Source organism: Prionailurus bengalensis, chromosome A2 (assembly GCF_016509475.1).
Source record: "Prionailurus bengalensis isolate Pbe53 chromosome A2, Fcat_Pben_1.1_paternal_pri, whole genome shotgun sequence".
In the NCBI taxonomy this organism is placed as follows: Eukaryota; Metazoa; Chordata; class Mammalia; order Carnivora; family Felidae; genus Prionailurus; species Prionailurus bengalensis.
In genome coordinates, this window is record NC_057348.1 from 167,312,460 (window position 1) to 167,331,816 (window position 19,357).

Here is a 19,357-nt window from a genome sequence, read left to right on the forward strand (position 1 = left end):
GAATAAGGTGTTTTTAAAAGTTGACGCATCTGCGTTTAGGAAATAATAACAATAAGTTAGGCAAAGTAAGTGTTTAAAGTAGCGATAGTACAGCCTTTCGGATGCCGTTGGTACATTTGTCAAGGTTGTAAGATACAGTATCTGAACGCACTCCAGAGTGTTTAAGTGTCACTACTGCTTTGGGCTTTCTTATTTCATAGGCAACTTGAATCATAATTACTTGATTAATATATTTGCACCTTAGTCTTGAAGTTTCTATAATTGCCCTTTAGATTTTTCTAATGCTTAGTTACAGTACATGCTATTTTTATTTGTTAATAGACGGCACATAATTGAGAATAAACTGCATGTCAGATTGGCAGAAAGTCTTGTATCCTATTAGTTCCTGAGAAAAGACGGACAGGTTAGCTCCAGACACCTCGTGAAGAAAGCTTGTGTGTAGGCAAGTTCATACTTGGAATGGGTCACAGACATGATTTTCCCGAAACTTAGGACACGCTCTTGTTTTATAAAACGCTTTTGCGGGGCGCCTGCCTGGGTGGCTCAGTCGGTGAAGCGTCCGACTTCAGCTCGGGTCGTGATCTCGCGGTTCGTGAGTCCGAGCCGCATGTCGGACTATCTGCTGTCAGCACGGAGCCCGCTTCGGATCCTCTGTCCCCCTCTCTTTCTGTCCCTCCCCCACTTGCATGTTCTCTCTCTCTCTCTCTCTCTCTCAAAACTGAACATTAAAAAAAAAATGCTTTTGGGCACCTGGGTGGCTCAGTCGGTTAAGCGCCCGACTTCAGCTCAGGTCACGATCTCGCGGCCCGTGAGTTCGAGCCACGCGTCGGGCTCTGTGCTGACCGCTCAGAGCCTGGAGCCTGTTTCAGATTCTGTGTCTCCCTCTCTCTGTGATCCTCCCCCGTTCATGCTCTGTCTCTCTCTGTCTCAAAAATAAATAAACGTTAAAAAAAAAATTAAAAAAAAAAAAGGTTTTGCGTGAATATTTTGTCTGATAACAATTTTATATGAAATAAGTGTTCCTGTCAGAGGAGAAACGCCTTAAAGATAACAGGCAGAGGGAAGGTTATGTGGCACATTGATAAGTAGCCACATTTAAGAAGCCGTCTTAATTTTAACTCGTTCTAGGGGCGCCTAGGTGGCGCAGTCGGTTAAGTGTCCGACTTCAGCCAGGTCACGATCTCGCGGTCCGTGAGTTCGAGCCCCGTGTCGGGCTCTGGGCTGATGGCTCGGAGCCTGGAGCCTGTTTCCGATTCTGTGTCTCCCTCTCTCTCTGCCCCTCCCCCGTCCATGCCCTGTCTCTCTCTGTCCCAAAAATAAATAAACGTTGAAAAAAAATTAAAAAAAAAAATTTAACTCGTTCTAATGGGTCTCATGAAGTGAACAAAAAACAGTTTTACGAAAATGCGGCAGAGAAAGTAGAAGAGATTCCTTGTTAAGTCCTGCGTTTTCGAAATCATTTCTGGTAGCCACGCCCATAGTAGGTAGGCCTCTGGGATGCAAGTCAGACAGAAATGGAACTCAGCATCCGCGGAGTTCACTGACCAGTCGTTGTGTCCAGGAGACTGGGCAGCTCTGGCCACATCCCTGACTTTTTTTTCCCCCAGCTCTACTGAGGTACAGTTGACAAGTAAAGTTGTAGGATAGGTAAAGGGTACACCATGATGATTGGACGAATGTCGACATTGTGAAAGGATCTCTCCCTTCTCCGTCGCCTGGCATCCTACATGGGAATAGTGGGGCCCTGTGATTGCCTCTCCTACCCAAATTTCACGACTTAGGGAAGGGGAATATCCAAAAGGAAAGGATGCTGGAGAGACAGAGGCAAAAAGTAAAAAGAAGAAACTGATAGCCTTATGTACATTATGATTAATACTGTAGTTCTCATTTGTTTTTCACTGTGGATTGCTGATTGTTGCAAATGAACTGTTGTTATTTCAGATTCAGATGAGTCTTTTTGTTAATGTTTGTTGATTCGTTTTTCGAGAGAGAGGGAGACACAGAATCGGAAGCAGGCTCCAGGCTCTGAGCCGTCAGCACAGAGCCCGACGTGCGACTCGCACTCACGAACCTTGAGGTCGTGACCTGAGCCGAAGTCGGGTGCTCAACCGACTGAGCTGCCCAGGCGCCCCTAGAAGATTTACTTTTTATCATGTTTGATTAAGTATCTCCTTAGCAATTCAGGAAATTTGGAGTGTTATGCAATGCAGTAAACAGTGAGCTTTTATGGATTGAGAGTGACCTATACGTATGTTTTGCTGTTTCAGATATGGATGTATCAGAACTTAATTAAACACAGCTCTCTGTTTGTCCAGCAGTTGGATGGATCTGAGAGACTTACATGCTTATTTCAAATAAAGAGATTGATGAGCCTCTGCTGCAGGTAAATCCCATCTAGTCAGCTCCTTGCTACAGGTGTGCCATGTCTTGAAGGCGTCTTTGAAGATGATAGGCCCTGGGAGAGATCCAGGCATTGTAAGAATCCTACACGATGCTTGCGATCGTTGATTTTTTTCGTCCGTTTCTCCCTTTGCGATTGTGCATTTTTCCTCTCCGTGAACCCAATGCCGCCATGCTGTTTGGCCCATAATAAGCACTGCAAAAAAATGCGAGTGACAGAACGTGTGATTATTTTCCTGTCTACCTTTGAGTCCTGCCTCTGTTCAGAGACACGCGCCAGCAGAGCAGAGTGGTTCGGGCCTTCCTGTAGTGAGCGAGAATAATTGAAGGGGGCTCAGGGTGACATCCGCCTTCCAGTACACGTAGTGTGAAGACTTTTTCTTTTTTACAGGTTATTGCAGAACTGTAATGACGACAGTTTGAATGTTGCACTTCCAATGAGAATGCTTGAGGTGTTTTCGTCTGAGAATACTTACTTGCCTGTTTTACGAGACGCCAGCTACGTGGTGTCCATAATTGAACAGATTTTGCACTACATGATTCAAAATGGTAAGTAGCAGCTAGGCTCAGGGCTGTGGGTTGGCGTTACCGTGCGAGTGCGCGCGGTGGGCTACTCTGTGCGGCTTGCGCACGGGCTCTAGACCCCCACATGGGACGGACCGGGCGCCGTGCCCTACCGGGGGTGTGCACCGCTGAGGGGTGTGTGCCCGGTTTGTCCTGGGCTCCGCCCGCCCCGAACACCTGGATGTGCCCACTGGATATGTAAAGCAGGCTTTACACTTGCCCTGCTGCTTGAAAATGAAGCAAACGGACGCAGGCTGTCGGAAACCTCTCCGGGTCCTCCCACAGCCGGTCCTCCCCCGTCCTGAGCTGGTAGGAGCGGCGGTGCCGCGAGTCCGTGAGCTCTGGCAGCGGGAAGCCTGTCTCAGGAAAAAGCACACTTTGTCTTCATGTCAGTTCAGTGGAGGAGAGCTAAAGATACTTCGTTGGTTTGGATTTTCTTACTGACCGGGCGTGAGAGCTTTTATGCCCCGACACCCTTCTGAACGTGCCTGTCATGTGACATATAATGACCTGGGTCTGAAATTCTTGTGCAGACACATCAGTGACTCTGTTTCGGAGAAAGACTATGAAACACCCATGGTTTCTAAAGCTTTTATGACAAATGAAGCGGGGTGTGAAACACACATTTAAAAATCTGGTTCCCGGTGTTCTCACAGGTCAAACCCTTCAGGGTGTGGACTTCAGAGGTTTTAGTGGTAGGAGGAGCTATAGGTGATTCTGGAATGCAGTAGTCATTGATGAAAACATAAATAAGTTTCCTTTTGTTTTTTGGAGGTGATGGGTTAATCTAGGCTAAATCTAGCTAGTTGAATCCTCAGTACAAAAACTGTAAACATTAAGTTCTTACACCCCCCCAACCTTACTGTTTGGTTTAAAAAGAAAGAAAGAAACCCTACTTCATTTGTTGAAAAATTAGGGAGTCAACTAAAAGTAATTGAAATTTGTGCAATTTGATCTTTGAAAACACAACTTAATGGTAATTAGAAATGGTCCTTTGTACCAGTCGATGCATTATTATGCATGTTGATTTAAGGCTGAGCAGTCAGTGAGAATCTTTAGTTTTCTTGTTTTCTAAAAGTATAAAGAAGATAACTAAGACTGCATTATTTTGTGTCGAGAACTAGAAAATGGTGCCAAGTCTCGCACCGAAACCGCCACTTGTAGCTTCTAGCATCTTCTGTTGTAAAGGCACTTGGTTGTTTTGATAAATTACTTCCTGACTTTTTTTTCTTTCATTGCTGAACTACACCTAACCTACAGTTATGTTAGTTTCAGGTGCAACAGTTCTGAACAAGCGCCAGTGCTCGCCACGATAAGGGCGATCACCAGCCGTCACCACGCGACATTTCTGTTCCCCATGCTCCGCTATTCACCTCTGTGACTTCTTTATTTAACTGGAAGTTCGTACCTCTTACTTCCATTCAGCTGATTCTCCCTCACAGTATTAGTCTATAAAATTTTGGCATTATTTATTAATTATAGTTTCTATTATACGTTACGAGCTGTGACTTAACGTGAAGCTTTTTAACAAATGCAGCTGAACTTGGTTCTCTAGTCACGCTGTCAGTTAATCTCTTCAATACTTACTTAGATTGATGTTGGTACACTAATGCTCTAATATTTAAAAAATTTTCTTGACGTGGTGTTTTTTAAAATTCTTGATAGATTCCCTATGCTGTACTTTTTTAAATCTCTGTGACTGACTTATTTTATGACTGGAAAATTGTATCTCTTAATCCCCTTAATCTCTTTCACGCACTTAGATCTTTCAGTTTCATAGCAGAGGAGCTTCAAGCTTCCCTGTTTCACTAGTGATCAAAACATATGAGGTTTGAAATGGGTGTAGTTACAAAGTAGTTCTAAAGAGGGCGGCCCCGCTGGCTCAGCTGGTAGAGCAGGTGACTCTTGATGTCGTGGTTGTGAGTTCGAGCCTCATGTTGAATGTAGAGATTACTTAAAATCTTCAAAAAAAAAAAAAAAAGTCTAAAGATAGAGTACGGAGTAGTCGGTGTTTATGGTCATAAGGTCATAACTCAAGTACAGATCTGTGTAGGACTGTTTTCATAAAGTAAACCAAGCAAATGGATTTTATTTTATTTTATTTTATTTTATTTTATTTTATTTTATTTATTTTACTTTATTTTTTGAGAGGGAGAGGGAGAGAGAGAATCTTAGACTGTATACCCAGTGCGAAGTTGGATGCAAAAACCTAACTTTTGCAGGGCTCGATCTCACAACAGTGAAATCGTGACCTGAGTCATACGCTTAACTGTCAGAGCCACCCAGGCACCCCAGATTGTGTTTTTAATGTGCACCATCAAATGCGTCTGGACAATATTGAGATGTTCACGATCTACACCTGAAGATTGTCCCTATTGCTTTATAAAAAAGTGACAAATACATATAAAGACTGAATGATTTGGATCATTGGTGATACCAGAGTTGATGTTTACTGCACCCAGAAATCCCATCAGAAGTTTAGAAAGGTCATAAAAGTTGTTACTCCTGCGTAAATGCTCTGGTGCCCATATTACGGTCTCCAAAGGTGTCATTTCCTCTAAAAGGAACTTAAGAGTTCCTGGGGGAAAGATGAATCTGGAGGTGCTCCTGGCGAACGTCGGAGCTCAGGGCCCCCCTCCCATAGGTCACTCCGTTGTCCAAAGATAGGACGATTTGAGAGTCATTGAGGTAATGACTGCAATGGATTGAAATAACACCAACGTACTCAAGTCTGTGAGTGCATGTGGGTCAGAAGTCACAAAACCAGCTGCATACTTGGAAGATGCTTGAGAGGCAGATAAAAACCATCATAATATATGGGCCTTAATTGGATCCTGATTCAAACAAACGAGTTAAATAAGATTTTAGCATGAGAAAGTTGGAGATTTGAACACCCACTAGATACTTGTGATAGCAAGGAATGACTATTAATTTGTTTTAGCTGTCGTAATGATATCTTTTAAATGTTTGTTTATTTTGAGAGAGAGAGAGAGGGAGATACAGAAAATCCCAAGCAGGCTGCACGCCCAGCACGGAGCCTGATAAAGGCTTGATCTCACAACTGTGAGATCATGACCTGAACCGAAATCGAGTTGGATACTTAACTGACTGAGCCACCCAGGCTCTCCTGTCATAATGGTATTTTTAAGAAAAATGAAGTCCTTTGATGATATACTAAAATAATTATATCTTAGATTCGCTTCCCAGTGAATGGAGGAGTGGGTTATGGGCTATAATTGATAATTGTTGATGGAGGGTGATGGGCACATGGAGTTTATATGTCATTTCAAGCTGCTTATGTAATTAATTTTTTCCTGAATAAAAAGTTCAAGAGGCACCTAGGTGGCTCAGTCAGTGATGCATGTGACTCTTGATCTTGGGGGTGAGTTCGAGCCCCATGTTGGGTGTAGTGATTACTTAAAAAAACGTTAAACTTTAAAAAAAAAAAAAAGGAGCCAATAGCTGAGCTATTAAAAAGTTGAGGGGCGGCTGGGTGGCTCAGTGGGTTAAGCGTCTGACTCTTGATTTTGGCTCGGGTCATGATCCCATGGTTTTGAGATCAAGGCCTGCATCAGGCTTTGGGTCAGGCTTCGAGCTGGGCAGGGACCCTGCTTAAGATTCTGTCTCTTCCGGGGCACTGGGTGGCTCAGTTGGTTAAGTGTCCGACTTCAGCTCAGGTCATGATCTCACAGCTCATGATTTCAAGCCCCGCGTCAGGCTCTGTGCTGACGGCTGAGAGCCTGGAGCCTGTTTCAGATTCTGTGTGTCTCTCTCTGTCTGCCCCTCTCCCGTTCATGCTCTCTCGGAAAAATAAGTAAAATATTAAAAAAAAAAAAAAAAAAAGATTCTCTGTCTTCCTCTCTCTCTCTGTCCCTCCCCCACTTGCACAAATGCTGTCTCTCTCCCTCTCCGTCTCTAAAAAAAAAAAGTTGAAGAATTAACTTAAATTTGGACATATATTTATCAAAAGCATTTAAAAATTGACGCTTTTTCCCCTCTCTTTGTGATGAAGGTACCAAATTTTAAATATGTGCTTTTCCTTTCTTTTAGGGTATTATAGATCTCTCTATTTGTTAATTAACAGCAAGCTTCCATCAAGTATTGAATATTCTGATATATCTCGAGTTCCTATAGCAAAAATTTTGCTAGAGAATGTTCTGAAACCATTGCACTTTACTTACAACTCGTGTCCTGAAGGTGCAAGGTGAGAATGGAATAATTTATTGATTTTGTAAGGTCGCAAGTTCTGTATCTAATGATAACTTTTACATAGTATGCTATTTTACATAAAGATTTGAAAGTCAAATTTTTACTTTATTAATGTGACTCAGTTTAAAAAAAAATTACTATCTGTTTGGCCTGTGCCCTAACATAAATTTATAATTCTGATGACCTGGTTGTTTTCCTGCCTCTGAGTAGCTATTGAAAGATCGAAAGACGCAGCAGAGTTTTCTCGGTAGGGAAGGCACAAAATCGGTTAAGTAAATTTCACGGCGACCTAGTTGGTTTTGGGTGTCCAGCTTCATTTAATTTAGAAGAGAATATTTGGAAAGTTAATTTTCATCAGTGATTTTATGAATAACATGTTTTGATGAAAGCTTCCATTTTCCTTTTTCAGGCAACAAGTTTTTTACAGCCTTCACCGAGGCGTTTTTGGTGGCACCTTTTACAGATCAGATTTTTCACTTCATCATTCCGGCCTTAGCAGACGCGCAGACTGTTTTCCCGTACGAGCCCTTTCTGAGTGCACTGTTGTCGCCGGAGAGCAGGTGTCCCGAGACGGGGGGAGGGGCGCCGTGGCTCTTCTTCTTTGTCCTCACTGTCGGCGAGACTTACCTGGGTATGAGATACAGCGTAGGATTTACCTGACCTCACGTATATGTGGTGCTAGCAGACCAGTCACACGAAGGGAATCCAGGGGTGGGTGTGTGTTGTCAAGATGGCCTCTGGGGCAGAATTTCCTGGAAGAGCGTATTTGCTGAAGGTCTGTAGCTTGGACAGTGTCCCTGGGGAAAATTTCCAGGCACAGGAGAAAGACTGATTCAGGGGCGCCTGGCTGGCGTCGTCGGTGGAGCATGTGACTCTCGATCTGGGGGTTGTGAGTTCAAGCCCCATGTTGACTGTAGACATTATTTTAAAATCTTTAAAGGGCTCCTGGGGGGCTCAGTTGGTCGAGCATCCAGGTCACGATCTCACAGTTCATGGGCTCGAGCCCCAAGTCAGCCTCTGCACTGACAATGCGCAGCCTGCTTGGGATTCGCTTTCTCCCTCTCTGCCTCTCAAAATAAATAAGCTTAGGGGCACCTGGGTGGCTCAGTCGGTTGAGTGTCCGACTTCGGCTCATGTCATGATTTCACAGCTTGTGGGTTTGAGCCCCGTGTCGGGCTCTGTGCCGACAGCTCGGAGCCCGGAGCCTGTGTCTCCCTCTCTCTCTGCCCCTAACCCACTTGCATTCTGTCTCTGTCTCTCTCAAAAATAAACAGTAAGAAACAATTAAAAATAAATAAACTTAAAAAAATACAGTCTTTAAAAAGTGTCTGATTCAGATACATGTTACGAGGCCACACAGACTAAAAAGAATTTTAAAGTTGAGGGAGAACTGGGGCGCCTGGGAGGCTCAGTCGGTTCAGCATCCGACTTCAGCTCAGGTCATGATCTCGCAGTTCGTGGGTTCGAGCCCAGCATTGGACAGCTCGGAGCCTGGAGCCTGCTTCGGACTCTGTGTCTCCCTCTCTCTCTGCCCCTCCCCTGCTCGCACTCTGTCTCTCTCTGTCTCAAAAAGAAATAAAAACATGAAAAAACAGTTGAGGGAGAACTGTGGGCGCAGGGATGTTATCCCGTTCACGCCAAACTTCCTAATACGTGCCTCTTCTGGAATTACAGCCTCTTTTTCTGATGTATTTTAATACATACATCTAGACCTGAATTACTAGAATTTTAGTACCTTCTGGTCAGAAATGTCTCTCTGAGCGTAAGAAGACTGATACCTGAGTTTTCTAGTTTCTTTTTGCTCGCTTTTAACAAAACGTTACCGTCGACTGTTTTGCAAAGGGACCCTCTCTGAGGAAGGACTGCTGGTGTACCTGCGGGTGCTCCAGAGCTCGCTGTCTCGGCTGCCGGCGTCGCCGGCCGGCACAAGCTGTCAGGACCCGGCCAGCGACTCGGAGGACGAGAGTGAAGAGGCGGACAAGCAGCCGAGCGCTCCGGTAAGCTCCCAGGGGCTGCCTCGGAGACCACTCCCCCTGATTTTCAGGTCACTCGTAGCTTTGTGTCCGTCCTTCTTCTTAGCTGTGTGACTCCTGCACTGAAGCATTCTTGTAAAACCTTCCCGCTGCAGAAAAAGTCCCTTCCCCTCCACTGCCGCCCTGTCCTTCCCGAGGTCACCGTCCCGGCCATTAGGGAGTGAGGATAGTTCTTCCACACCTTCTCCTGCGTACCAGTCCTTGTGGGGTTTTCATGCAAAGGAGGCCATGCTGTGCATTAACTTGTTACTTAGGAGATATTTCCTAGAGCCGAAATTGTTGGATTGAAAGGTTAAGTTCCTAGTTTTCCGGAAGGGCATTTACCGTGCACCAAGCACTGTTTTATTTTTAAGAATTTTTTTATAGCAGCTTTATGGAGATACACTTTACCATAAAATTTACCCTTTTAAAAAAATGATGTGCAGTTCAGTGATTTCTCAGTATATTAACCTAAGTGCAGCCACCACCACTCTGATAGAGCATTTTCATGGTCTGCGCAGAAGCCCGGCCCGTCGGCAGCCGCTGCCCCCCACCCTTCGCCCAACCCCAAGGGGAAGAAAAAGGTTAAGTTCTCCCTTACCCTGTCTTGTGAACGCCAAGTCACGTCTCCTGTTAATTTTTGCCAGTTTTGTGGATGGCAAGCATTACGATTTATTTGAAAGTGAATTGCGAGTGTGTCATCACATGCAGTGTAAGTCCTTTTCTCCTGTTTCTTGCTCAGCATGATCTGCAGTGTCTTTCCAAGGAATAAAAAGCTTCGCATGATACACATAATTTATGTCTTCAGTGATATATCTGCTGCTGGCCTCTTTTGCTCTTCTTACAGAATTGAAATAACTTGAGATATGGCTGTAATAGGTTTAAATTAAATGTTATATTTTTTTGTTAGGGAATTTCCTGTTGATTAATACCAAATGGAATCCCAGGACGAATATACTGAGCAGTGGTTGGGTTTTCCAGGGGAAGTCAGTGAAAGGCTTGTTAGTACTGCCTTCTGGACACGCATAGCTTTGTTAGCAGAGATGAAAACAGTCCTAACAGTACGAGAACACACGTTAGTCATTGCCCTGAGCTTATGGCTGGGGGAAGGGCTGGTTGATTACAGAGGGGCCGAACGGAATGTTTCGGTGGGTGCTGGGACTCCTGCACCCATCCAAGCTCAGAACTGCACACCAAAATGTGAATTTTTCTTACAGTAAAAAAAAGAAAAAGTGGGATTCTGTAGCTGGAATGTAGATAAAAATTTTGTTTTTATTTTAATTTTATTTTATTAAAAAAAAATTTTTTTTTTTTAACATTTATTTACTATCAAGAGACAAAGAGACACAGAGCATGAGCAGGACGGGGCAGATAGAGGGGGAGACACAGAATCCGAAGCAGGCTCCAGGCTCCCGAGCTGTCAGCACAGAGCCTGACAGGGGGCTCGGAACTCACAAGCCGCGAGATCATGACCTGAGCTGAAGTCGGACGCTTAACCGACTGAGCCACCCAGGCGCCCCATAGAAGACATTTTTTTTAATGCTTAATTACCTTCTAGAGAATCTGTGAAATTAAAATGCTGTTTATACACAATATAATTTGTACCTATGTGAAGGATGGGACTATGTCTGTCTGCTGGAGGGATGTTAGGAAACCCCTCCTCCCTGGGGACACAGACGTGACAGTGGGATATGAAGACACAGGAAGCGGAAAACACTGAGCTCACTTGCTCGTGGTTACAGTTTTATGATATGTCAAAAGTGCAGCTTGATTTTGTTACCTACATTCGGGGTGGGGGGGGGGATTTTACTCCACTTTATTTCTCTTGTGTAATACACAAGGGTTTCAAGGTCTATTTTATTAGATATATAACTTTGTACTTCCATTTCTTTTTCACTCTTTTTCTCTTCATTTTTCCCTGGCCTTGGTTATTATCACTTCTTCCCTGTCCACATTTGGGTTCAGAACCAGTGACCCGGGTGTAGGCCAGGTACTTACAGACTGACTTAAAATCTTTATTTTTGGGTCACATCTTCTGATGGCTGCTTATACATTGCCTTTTCTTTCCTATGATAATTATTTAGAATCCAATTTGATCAAATAGGATTTTTCCAGAGTCAGACTTCACTGTTTTTTTAAAAAATTTTTTTTTAATCTTTATTTATTTTTGAGAGAGAGAAAGAGCGATAGAGTGAGAGCAGGGGAGGAACAGAAAGAGAGGGAGACGCAGAATCCGAAGCAGGCTCCAGGCTCCAGGCTCCGAGCTGTCGGCACAGAGCCCAGTGCGGGGCTCAAACCCATGAACCATGACATCATGACCTGAGCCGAAGTCGGACGCTTAACTGACTGAGCCACCCAGGCGCCCCCAGACTTCACTGTTTATAGACTCTTGGGTTTCTGTGTAATTGGTTCAGTTCTTTGTGTGTAATTTACTTCAAATGTGTGCACTACTAAATAGTACCAGTGTTCTAACTCCTTTCATTAGGTGCATGTTATTTACAGATTTGAGGTTGGCAGGTAGAATTTATTACTTTTATCTAAAGCAATGTTTTATTTGGTAGATTAGTATAAATTACATAGATTATACCAGTCTAAGTTTCCAAGCAGGGCAGTCAACAATATCCAGTGTTGTGTATATATGTTCATATTAATATATACTTGGATATATGCATACATCTATGAAACAAGGATATATCTTTGATTAATACCCCAAATAGGTAAATGCGTAACATCTTAGTTCAGGTTTTAATCGGTGAATCAGATCTTTAAAGAAATTAAGATAGAAAAAAATAAATTCTTTGATATCCTATTTTTGCTTAACCTGTGGTCTCCTAAATGATTTAAAGTGGAGGTTCTGGGGGCGCCTGGGTGGCGCAGTCGGTTAAGCGTCCGACTTCAGCCAGGTCACGATCTCACGGTCCGTGAGTTCGAGCCCCGCATCAGGCTCTGGGCTGATGGCTCAGAGCCTGGAGCCTGTTTCTGATTCTGTGTCTCCGTCTCTCTCTGCCCCTCCCCCGTTCATGCTCTATCTCTCTCTGTCCCAAAAATAAATAAACGTTGAAAAAAAAAAATTTAAAAAAAAAAAAAAATAAAGTGGAGGCTCTGTCACATGAGAATATTTTCCCACACATGTATGCTTAGTACAATGGCGTCTAAAAATATGAAATAAACGTTTCTTAAAATGTCAGTACTGAAAATATTGTCCCATCGGTAGGCAAAAACTGAGCATTTACCGTTCCTGTGTTGTTATGCTGGGCAAAATTAGTGCCTAAGATAGACAGTGACTATGATCTCTGGAGAATTTGATTCGGAGAGAGATTGATATGTTCGTTGTGATGTGGGTAACTTTTAGGTAATGGCTCTTTCGTACTTTTACTTGAAGTAAAGTAAGATGTTATGTGTGTTGGGAGCGTAGAGGGTCATTTCTAATAACACGTCGTTCACTTAGAGCAGTTTATCTGGTGTGTTTTAGGAGGATGGGAGGCTGTCCGTACCTTACATAACAGAGGAGTGTCTGAAGAAGTTGGACACGAAACAGCAGACCAACACCCTGTTAAACCTGGTCTGGCGGGACTCAGCCAGCGAGGAGGCCTTCGCTCTGATGGCGTCCATCGGCCACACGCTTATGGTGCAGCATCGGATGGCGGTGCCCAAAGTCAGGCAAGTCTCTGCTGCGGTCACCATGTGAACACCAAAGTGTGCTTTCCTCCCCCCGGTGGTTTGCCCCGGGCTTCATCTGTGTCCGCTTTATGTGCTGTTGTTGTTTTTATTCTTTATTTATGTTTGAGAGACAGACAGACAGAGTGTGAGCTGGGGAGGAACAGAGAGACAGGGAGACACAGAATCTGAAGCAGGCTCCAGGCTCCGAGCTGCCAGCACAGAGCCCCACGCGGGGCTCGAACGCACAAACCGTGAGATCATGACCTGAGCCAAAGTCGGATGCTTAACCGACTGAGCCACCCAGGTGCCCCTTATCTGCTGTTTTTTTAAAGTTTGTTTATTTATTTATTTATCTATCTATTTATTTATTTATTTATTTATTTAGAGAACATAAACCTTACACCTTAAAGAGCTGGAAAAAAGAATAGCAAATAAAACTCCAAACCATCAGAAGACGGGAAATAATAAAGATTAGACCAGAAATCAATGCTATTGAAATTAAAAACAAAAACAGTAGAAGAGGTCAGTGAAAGCAGGAGCTGGTTATTTGAAAGAATTGACAAAATTGATAAACCCTTATTAGCCAGTTTGATCAAAAAGAAGAAGGAAAGGACCCTAGTAAATAAAATCAAGAATGAAAGAGGAGAGATCGCAACCAACACAGCAGAAATACAAACAATAATAAGAGAATATTACGAGCAATTATATGCCAATAAGTCGGGTAGTCTGGAAGAAGTGGACAAATTCTTAGAAACATATAAACTATCAAAACTGAAATAGGAAGAAATAGAAACTTTGAGCAGACCTGTAACCAGTAAAGAAATTGAATTCGTAATCAGAAACCTCCCGGAAAACAAGAGTCCAGGGCTGGATGGCTTTCTAGGGGAATTCTACCAAACGTTTAGAGGGAAAGAGAGCAAGCAGGGGAGGGACAGAGAGAGAACGGAGAGAGGATCCCACGCAGGCTACACGCTGTCAGCCTGATGCGGGGCTTGAACTCACGATCCGTGAGATCGTGAGCTGAGCCGAAATCAAGGGTCAGACGCTCAGCCGACTGAGCCCCCGGCCCCCCCCCCCAGGCACCCCTGCCCGCTACTTTCTGATGAGATATGATACAGAATATTCAAGTGTGCAGGCGTTTCGTGGAAAATGAAAGTTTGTTTTTCTTCTCTAAACCAACTGATCCTTTGTGAGTCTGTTTCCCTGGCCTGTGAGGCTTTCAAGTGGCCTGTAAATAAGCTTGTTTTTTTAGAGTATCTTGGCAGCGGAAGTGGAGTTTAGTCTTCGCCACCTTTTTTAGACATTGGATTCAAGGCCCCTGGGTGACTCAGTCAGTTGAGTGTCCTGCTCTTGATTTCAGCTCAGGTCATGACCCCAGGGTCATCGATCAGGCCCCACATCGGGCTCTACTCCAGGTGTGGAGCCTACCTAGGCTTCTCTGGCTCTACCTCTGCCCCTCTCCCCTGCTCACGCACTCTCTCTTTCTCTCTGAAATGAAATGAAATAAAATGAAATAATAAAATAACATAAAATAACATAAAATAAAATAAAATAGGGGCACCTGGGTGGTTCAGTCAGTTAAACGTCTGACTTGCTCAGGTCATGATCTTGCGGTTCTTGAGTTCAAGCCCCATGTCGGGCTCTGTGCTGTCAGCGCAGAGCCTGCTTGGGATCCTCTGTCCCCCTCTCTCTGCCCCGCCCCTGCTCACTTTCTGTCTGTCTCTCTCTCTTTCTCAAAAATAAATATTACAAAAAAAAAAATAAATAAATAAACCATTTGAACCTAAGGTTTAAAAGTAAATAAATAAAAATAAAACAAAGTCTATTTCAAACAAACAAACAGACAAACCCATTGGACTCATGCCTGCATTGTAGACCCGGTATGTTACATGTCTCTTCGGCTTCCCTATAGGACTTTTTACCAGCTTGCCCTTGACAACTTACTCCAGCACTCTGACATTTTTGTTTTTCTAAACTTTGAAATAAGCTTTTGGAAGGTACAAAACAACACATACAAATTAAAATGTGGCTGATTTGTGTTTAGGTAAGCGTGCCTATAATCTGGAAACATTTTTCTTTACTTTGAGCGATAGGTTAGTGGTCGCTTGAAAATTTAACAGAAAAGTATTTAACAGAGCACATGGGGCAGAAATCCGCACTGGCCCCGGTAGGAGCTAAGGGACCCGTGTCATCTAGCGGCCTGCTGAAAGGCGCTGTCTGTTGTTGGTAACTCTTGTGTCATGTCAGATGATTTATGTTACCCTAAAGAATCCTCTTCTGGTTTTGTAAAATGCTGTCCTGTAACATGAAAAGAGCTGCTTCTTTTGGCTAGGAAGGCATTCTTTGAAATGAACCGTATGCAGAGAACACATCATCAGCTGAAACTGCCTTGTAAACACTAATACAGCCCGCTAATCAGGTGCCGTCTTAGCCCCGGTGTTTATTGCTGCTGGAGGAAGTAAGGGGGCAGCGAGACTGCCTCCCCTCGGTTAGGTCATTAGCTCTCTGTAGGCTGATTGCATTAGAGCCGGAGGTGAGTTCGGAGGATCATAGCGGCCGAACTGGGACGCCCGCTTTTATTGTCGCACAAAGGCCACTGCTTTGGACAGTGATTACTGGAGTTAAATGCACCAGTGCCCTGCTCTGAGGTTCGCTGGTGAACTGTTTCCAGAAGGTGTTTAATGGGTAAAGGAGCTTTGTACGTAGCCTTTTTTATGAGTACAGCACCTATTTCCTCTAAGAAACCACTCTAGGAATTTTATTTATGGTTTAAATACATTAGGGTTTAAGTATTTAGAATGTTTTTCTTAGCTCATGAAAGCAAATAGGCTTACTCTAACTGTTGTAGATTTTAACTGCTTTCAGGTTTTGTGGGTTGTTGTTGTTTTAAGGTACTTAAAAGATGATTAGTAAATTCCAGGGCCGATAACTCACTCTCGGCGCCTCCCAGGCTTGTATAAATCCCTCCTATTTTCAAGGTTGGGATTTGCAGTCTTAATTTCTATTTAATGTTGATTGTCAGGATGGTTTTTTTTTTTCTTCTTTTTCTTTTTTTTCTTTTTCTTCTGATTGTCAGGATGTTAGAGGAATATGAAAGCCCTTTTTACATTGATGTGGTAAGATTTCCAAGGTATATGTTCAAGTGAAAAAAAGGAAGATACAGAATATAAATAATAACCTACTTTTGTGTCAGAAATGTGGAAAAAGGAGAAATGTATTTTTGTATTTGCATGAAAAGTCTTGGACGCGTACACAGGAAATTCACAAAAATGAGTATTCACATGTCTGGCTGTGCTTTGGGGACCAAGGCGGGGGCAGCACGGACTTTTTGCCATTTCTTTCTGATACGGTTTTGAGTTCCAGGTCATGTGAATTACTTAAATTTTTAACAGCGCCATAATAAATGAGTTTGCCACCGACTTTTATGAGAGAAAATTTGTAAATCTTACCAGTGGACTTGGGAATTCGAATAAATATTTGGATGTAAAACTAGTTTTTCCTTAAGAAAATGTATTCTCGGTGCCTGGCCGACTCAGTGGAGTGTGCAACTCCTGATCTCCAGGTCGTGAGTTCAAGCCCCACGTTGGGTATAGAGATTACTTAAAAATAAAATCTTTGGGGTGCCTGGGTAGCTCAGTCGGTTGAGCGACCGACTTCGTCTCAGGTCATGATCTCACAGTGCGTGAGTTCGAGCCTCGTGTCGGGCTCTGGGCTCACAGCTCGGACCCTGGAACCTGCTTCGGATTCTGTTTCTCCCTCTCTCTCTGCCCCTCCCCCCACTCACACTCTCTCTCTGTCTCTGTCTCTGTCTCTCAAAAATAAATATTAAAATTAAAAATAAAATAAAATCTTAAGAAAGAAAATGTATTCACTCTTTTTAATATGAGTAAATGCTAAGTGGCCGTGTGGTGAGAAGGAAAAGAAAGAAGTCAGTCTCCCAGTATCCAGAGAAGTAAGCCCAGCAAAGTGAGCATTAAGTGGACACTTGGGGGCGGCCAGTGTCCGGCGCCCAGCTCTAACCCTGGCTGACTCCGAACCTGGCTTGGTGGGCAGTGGGTTAGTGTTTTCATCGAATGGAGTTCTGTTGTTCGGAAGCGTTGCGGGTTGAGCCGAGGACGGTGCCCTTCTGCCCGTCGGTGGCCGCGCCTCGCCCCGCCGAGCGGAGACACCCCAGTGCCCCTCCAGCGTCCCCCCCTCCCATGACCTTCTGCACGGCGTCTGCCCCTCCTCTTTCTTCTTGAACCTCCTTCACCCGTCACCTTCGCAGATGCTCTTCTCGGGAAGTTTCCTTTGCTGCTGGGCTTTTTCTCCGTTTCCTCCGCGGGCGGCTCTTTGTCTCTGTGTTTCAGCGCTTCCTGAACTTCTTTGACTCACTTCTTTTGCTCTTCACTTCCTCAGTTTTGTCCTACTTATTTGCTTCTCTGAGTGGTAGAAGTGGCTTCAGCCACGTTTGGGAACCCCAGACTCCTGTTGAACTGCTTAACGGGGGCTGTCCTCAGCGCATTCTACACTGCCTCAGATTGAGTTGAGCATTTTTCTCCAAAATCTGGGGCTCACGCTGGGGAGCCACTAGCAAAATGTGGCCGCTTCGCTTCAATTCAGATGAAATAAAAATACAAACCCAGTTCCTCGGCCCCACCGCTTGCCACACTTCAAGCACTCAGTAGTCACGTGTGGCTGGCCAGCGGCCACCGCGTCGGATCGCGCGGCAGAGACCCTTTCCAGCATCGCAGAAAGTTCTGTTGGACCGCGTTGCTGTGGCCTTGGGCTTGGATTCGCTCCTTTCTTGGTCATCCCCCACATGCATTCAGTCCCTGTGGCGCGTGGGCGCTGCATTCTCTGTGCCCCGTGTCGCCAGAGACACAACCCTGTTACTCTCCGGCTCAGGTGTCCGCCTGGCGTCCCCTTTGCTTTCAGGAAAAACTCACATTCCTTAGTTTATGGATTTGTTCGTTATCCTTTCCTTATCGAGCGTTCGGTTACCTCTCTAACTTTATTTGTAGCTATAAAATGCTTTTGCCCCAACCATGCTTGTGTGGCCTCGCCTCCACCGAGTTTCATGCCTCTCGTCTTTTGCCCCTGCTGGACTCTGTCCAGAATGCCTCTTCCCTCCGTGCCTTATCTTTCCTGGCCGAATTGTCTGTTAGATTCATGCTAAGGTGATCATCTGTCAGAAGCCTTCTTGGGGCGTCTGGGGGGGCTCAGTTGGTCAGGCGTCCGACTCTTGATTTTGGCTCAGGTCGTGATCTTACAGTTCGTGAGTTTGAGCCCCACATCGGGCTCTGCGCTGACAGTCCAGAGCCCGCTTCAGATTCTCTTTCTCCCTCTCTCTTTCTCCCTCTCTCTCTCTGCCCCCCCCCCATGCTGTCTCTGTCTCTCTCAAAATGAATAAAATAAACCTTTTTTTAAAAAAAGAAGCCTTCCTGAGTTATTTAGTGAGATGTCACCTGTAACTCCAGCTTGCAGTGAAATTTTCATTTTAGGGTCGATACTTCTGGTAAAGTACTGATGTCAGGAGGTGGGCTTACAGTCCGGGTATGCAGACGGGCTAGTTCTTGGGGCTTAGCTCTCCTGTTCCATGGATTTCTAAAACCTTTGAAATGAAGTTTTAAAGATAATGCCTTAGAGATCACAAAGGTTGATATTATAATTTGCCTGTGGTTTTCTTGTAAAGACCTCAAATCCTAAGGCCTCCCAGATCAATTTTATTGCAACATGTGCTTGATTTTTCTTTCTTTCTTTTTTATATATATATATAAATTTTTTTTTAACATTTTATTTATTTTTGAGAGAGCACAAGCAAGGAGGAGGGGCAGAGAGAGGGAGGAGACACAGAATCGGAAGCAGGCTCCAGGCTCTGAGCTGTCAGCACAAAGCCCGATGTGTGGCTCAAATTCATGAACTGTGAGATCATGACCTGAGCTGAAGTCGGATGCTCCACTGACTGAGCCCCCCAGGTGCCCCTGTGCTTGATTTTTCTAAGAAAAACTAATAGAATGAGCCAGCTTAATTGTGTCTTATGTTATTAATGGTTGTGATGTAGCTAATTGTGTGCTCTGAAAACGCATGGCTGTTGCCTCATCAGTTTTCTGAGTGTGATAACGCACTCCTTAGCTCTGATTCATAAGCTCATATATGTAATAATTTGAAATAGAATGATTCTGCACATGACTTCAGTGGAAAAAAATAACAGATTTGTGTTCTATTTTATAGTTCAGATTATGCTGTTCTTGTTTTTGTAAATACATTTTTATCATTTCTTTTGAAAATACTGAGGTTATCTCCCTACAGAGAAAAAATTTATTTTTTGCCTGTGACTTCATGCTTGCTTTTATTATCAGTGATATTTTCTGTATGATCAATACATTTAATTTGCTACTGATTCATGTTAAAATTTTCTGTTGTGAAAGTCAAATAAGATTTGTGAGCTTCTAAACATTTCAGCACATAATGATTTTATTATTAAATCTATTTTGAAGTCATGTATAGATTATAAAGAAATTGATAGTAGT

The 19,357-nt window shown here is 43.9% G+C and overlaps 1 protein-coding gene across 2 annotated transcripts in view; it reads left to right on the forward strand.

Moving 5' to 3' along the window:
• The window catches only part of UBE3C (ubiquitin protein ligase E3C), a 120,754-nt gene that overhangs the window by 32,653 nt on the left and 68,744 nt on the right, over positions 1-19,357 (forward strand). The window contains exons 5-11 of one of the 2 annotated variants that reach the window (XM_043590036.1): positions 2,268-2,383; positions 2,792-2,949; positions 7,015-7,168; positions 7,201-7,207; positions 7,591-7,804; positions 9,016-9,170; positions 12,658-12,845. In XM_043590036.1, the coding sequence (XP_043445971.1) occupies positions 2,268-2,383; positions 2,792-2,949; positions 7,015-7,168; positions 7,201-7,207; positions 7,591-7,804; positions 9,016-9,170; positions 12,658-12,845 (992 nt within the window). The remainder of the gene's footprint in view (positions 1-2,267; positions 2,384-2,791; positions 2,950-7,014; positions 7,169-7,200; positions 7,208-7,590; positions 7,805-9,015; positions 9,171-12,657; positions 12,846-19,357) is intronic. The other variant, XM_043590034.1, reaches the window with a different exon arrangement.